Source organism: Lolium rigidum, chromosome 6, assembly GCF_022539505.1.
Source record: "Lolium rigidum isolate FL_2022 chromosome 6, APGP_CSIRO_Lrig_0.1, whole genome shotgun sequence".
NCBI lineage: Eukaryota > Viridiplantae > Streptophyta > Magnoliopsida > Poales > Poaceae > Lolium > Lolium rigidum.
In genome coordinates, this window is record NC_061513.1 from 297,537,146 (window position 1) to 297,540,900 (window position 3,755).

Sequence of the window (3,755 nt, forward strand, 5' to 3'; positions counted from 1 at the left end):
GTCTGGTTCCGTCATGGACCAGACATTATTAGGCAGGCTTGTAATCATGATGGAACTCCTATGGAGTGATTAATAAATTTCTTTCCGCAAAAAGAATACGTCATAATATTCTGGTCGAACCACAGCACGTTATGATTGATTGAACCAACATTACAGCAAAACAAATTAGCATGTTCCACAGCACCAGTCATAGAGAAAGTAGTATATGCATTCAGTTTCACCAACCAGATATGAAAAACAGTGAAATATTGTGGAATGACATGATTCAGTTCCAAAAAAATTGATTTTTACACATCACAGGTTCCTTCCAGTGGAACCAACAGAGCTTCTCTCACTCTACATAATTTAATCATCACCCCACATTTTCAAGAAATTCCAGCGATAGCACAAACAACACCAGCAGGAACGAAATATATCCATCATCTGTCACCTCCATCCTTCACAAGGGAGGCTGCCTCCTGCAGTTACTGCCACTGTGAGGCACCAAGCCAATCTTCTCGTCGACATACTGCGCAAACTTCACCCTTGGCCCCTGGGAGTTCAGAAGCAGGCCAGATTTCCATTAGATATCTAGCTGACTACAGCAAGTTATCACGGCCAAACATGGTGTACCTACTACTCACGGGAATTTTGCAGTGTGAGTTGAGTTCCTCCAGCATCTGCCGCCGGCGGTCCCTGGCAACCTCCTCCACCCACGATGCCCTCTGGCAAGCCTCTTTGATCTGCTCCTGCAGTGATTTCAAGAAATCTGTCTTCAGCCACAAGAATTCTAAACATGCAGACAGCAGATATACTGCAGATGACACAAATGCTAACATTTTCAAACAGGATTTGCATCCGCTAAAATGAAGTTGACAGGTTAAAGAAATTAGAGTGAAATAGTGGACAGGTCAGGTTTCAACAAATCCAGATTGAGTTCAGTGGTAGAAACCAAATTCCTAAAAGAAGTACCAGTATGTGCTCACAACTTGCACACATAAACACAAGACAAGTGACAGTAATGATTCAGTTCAGGCATCTAAAATCTTCAATTGGAAGGAAAAGAAAGTAGAAGCAGACAGTGTGCAGGTCAGATTCCACTCTACAGTTCCAGTTCGGTGTTAAAGCTGGCTTTCTAACATGTTTCATTGGCTGCGACATGCCGGGAGCTCTGGTTAATATAACAATCTCATATATGAAGACTGCAGCAGAAACACAGAATGAATGTGTAGGTGACAACCTGAATCCACTAGTGCTGTGTTTGATTCACTTACAGTTCACTTCCATATCAAATTTGAAGTGCTGGTCCTGATCTCCTATTTCAGTTAGGCACATAATAGCTAATGCAAAACAAGTAGCAAAGCAAAAAAGACAGTATTTCTCCTTTCCTTTATGAAAGAAAAATGCTAGTCTTGAACTTCATCATACTTACTTTGCCAGAAGGTTTTTCCGCCAGACTACGCAGGATCGCCACCTCCTCCAGTAGGTTCCCGATTACATCATCCGCCTCCTGCATCTGTTTCCTGGAGAACTCAAAAGCTCGATCAGCACGCAACCGGAACACGGAGCAGTCAAGACACATGCAGATGCCCTTGCACCCCCAGCTTGTATGCCTCTTAAGTATCCCTTTCTTTGGAGAAAGCTTCTTCGGAGACAGAACTTGTTTCTTCAAGCAAGAGATGCCAGCGTGAGAAGGCTTGCAGATCATTCCCAGATCAAGCAATAGGCCATCCGGAGAAGCCACAGAATAATGTCTCTCTTGTGCACCATGTTGATCAGCTCCATCGTCCTCTGTTACTGCCTTGGTAGGGCTACCCAAACCAATATCAGGACACCTAGACTCCGAGCTCTGGCATTGTTGTACTTTAGCAAGTTCAGTCTTGTCTTGTAACAACTTGGAGTCACCCTTGCCGGAAGTTAGTCCACTTGCCTCATCTCCGTCTGACTTTGTAATGTTTTCTTCTACTGCAATTCCTTCAACTTCAGCCGCATTGCTTTCCACAGGAAAATCTTCCAAGACAGCAACCTGGCAGTGTCTATCTGAAGATGACAATACTTCTGGTGTGACTTTCTGCGATTCAGCTATACAGTCCAAGACATCATCGCTCGCATCCAATGCCAATTGTTTCTCTTCTGGAACTCTCTGAAGCCTGGCCCTGTTTCCTTCCTGAGAGGAGATATCTGGTACAGCAAGACAAGAAGAAGCACACTATAAGAAAACTGAACTGCAAAAAAGTGTTGGCAGTGAGATCGAGGAGATTAGTAAGGTTTTTAATTCTTTTGAAATCTCCTACATTCCTAGGAATGCTAATTTGGCAGCGCATTATTGTGACAAGGAAGCATCACCATGTAACCCAGAATGTATGTGGATTGACTGAGAGCCAACATCTGTAGAATTGGTGATGCAGCTAGAATGTAATCCTACATGATATTTAATAAAGCCTTTGTTTTCTCAAAAAAAGTATTGGACACCATTTAACAGTGAAACAGAACACGAGAGCAGTGGACTCACCATTCTCCATGAGAAATGGCAGCATCCTCTTGTAGCTGAATGAGCTCGGATGAGGAACGAACCTTGACCTCGTGCAGCGAGCAAGACACTGAAACAAGCAGAAGCGCGAAATTATGTCATCGCTACACAAGCAATCCTATTAATCTTGCTTGGTCTACAGATGCAAAGTAAGAAATGCGGTAGCAGGAACTCACAGGCTTGCTGCTTGCGAGATCACCAGGTACGACCTTGGTTTGCTCTTTGACACTGTCGCAGAGCTCCTTCATCTCCTGGTCTCCTCCAGGCTTGACAGCAAGCGGCTCTGCATAATCCATCTTAACAGACTTGTCATCTGATTTCAACGCCTCCTTTTCTTCTACTGTTGTTTCAGCTTCAGCTACATCTCTTTTTTCAGGAGAATCTTCTGAAACAGTAAGCTGAGGTTGTCCAGTGGCCATGACAGCGTTCCTGGCAGCAACCAGGTCTCCAACTGAAGCTAACACTTCTCGTGTGACTTCCTGAACCTCAGCTGCACTGCTGCCATCCAGAGAAACTTGCGGCACGGCGCACTGAATCTGTGCAGCAGAATTTCCATCTGCTGATGATGTCACTTCTACCACTATGTTTACTTGAGCTCCGTCAAGTTCTTCAGGAGAGCCTTCTGATGCTATATGTTCCTCTTCTGACACTCTACGAATCTTAGCCCTATCTTCCCCCTGGGAAGAGATTTCTGATACGGAAAGCGGCATCCTGTCAGAAAGCCGAACTCTAAAAGAGATGCTGCAAAATTACAATCAGCTGAACATGGTAGTCAACTCACCATTCTCCTTAAGAAATGGCAGCATCCTCTTGTAGCTAAATGAGCTCGCGTGATGGACAAACCTCGACCTTGTGCAGCGGGCAACACACTGAAAAGCAACATGATTTGATTACTATGCTATTCAGGAAACACTCAACCGTGCTTAATACAGTTACAGAAGCAGATCCGGGCCGACAGGAGTGTGGCCCGTGCGGCCACACAGGGCCCAAAAAATTTGGGGCCCAAAAATTTTTAGTTTATCCTTCTATAGGTTGTAATTCTGTGTATAAACACGAAAGCATTACAGCCCGAATGGTTCTCACGTCGCTATTGAAATTTGGAAGGCTAATAGGTTGCATGTTTGATTCCTGATAGCAAAGCAACTCGCGTGACACATATTTTTTCTGGGTTTTTTTGCTATTTTGATTGATGCCTATGATTCCAAAACTACACCGTGTACTTATTTTCCCCATTTTTTTTGCTAAT

General features: G+C 44.0%; 1 protein-coding gene across 1 annotated transcript; it reads right to left on the reverse strand.

Annotated features, from left to right (window-relative positions):
• Positions 1-422: 422 nt before the first annotated feature.
• Positions 423-3,628, reverse strand: LOC124664427. Its single transcript, XM_047201952.1, has 8 exons — positions 3,575-3,628; positions 3,291-3,378; positions 3,100-3,200; positions 2,686-3,045; positions 2,492-2,579; positions 1,412-2,160; positions 624-728; positions 423-532 (listed from the first exon to the last, which is right to left on the reverse strand). Exons 1-8 carry the CDS (start codon positions 3,626-3,628, stop codon positions 440-442), a joined length of 1,638 nt encoding a protein of 545 aa, XP_047057908.1. The 3' UTR covers positions 423-439.
• Between the last annotated feature and the right edge of the window lie 127 nt (positions 3,629-3,755).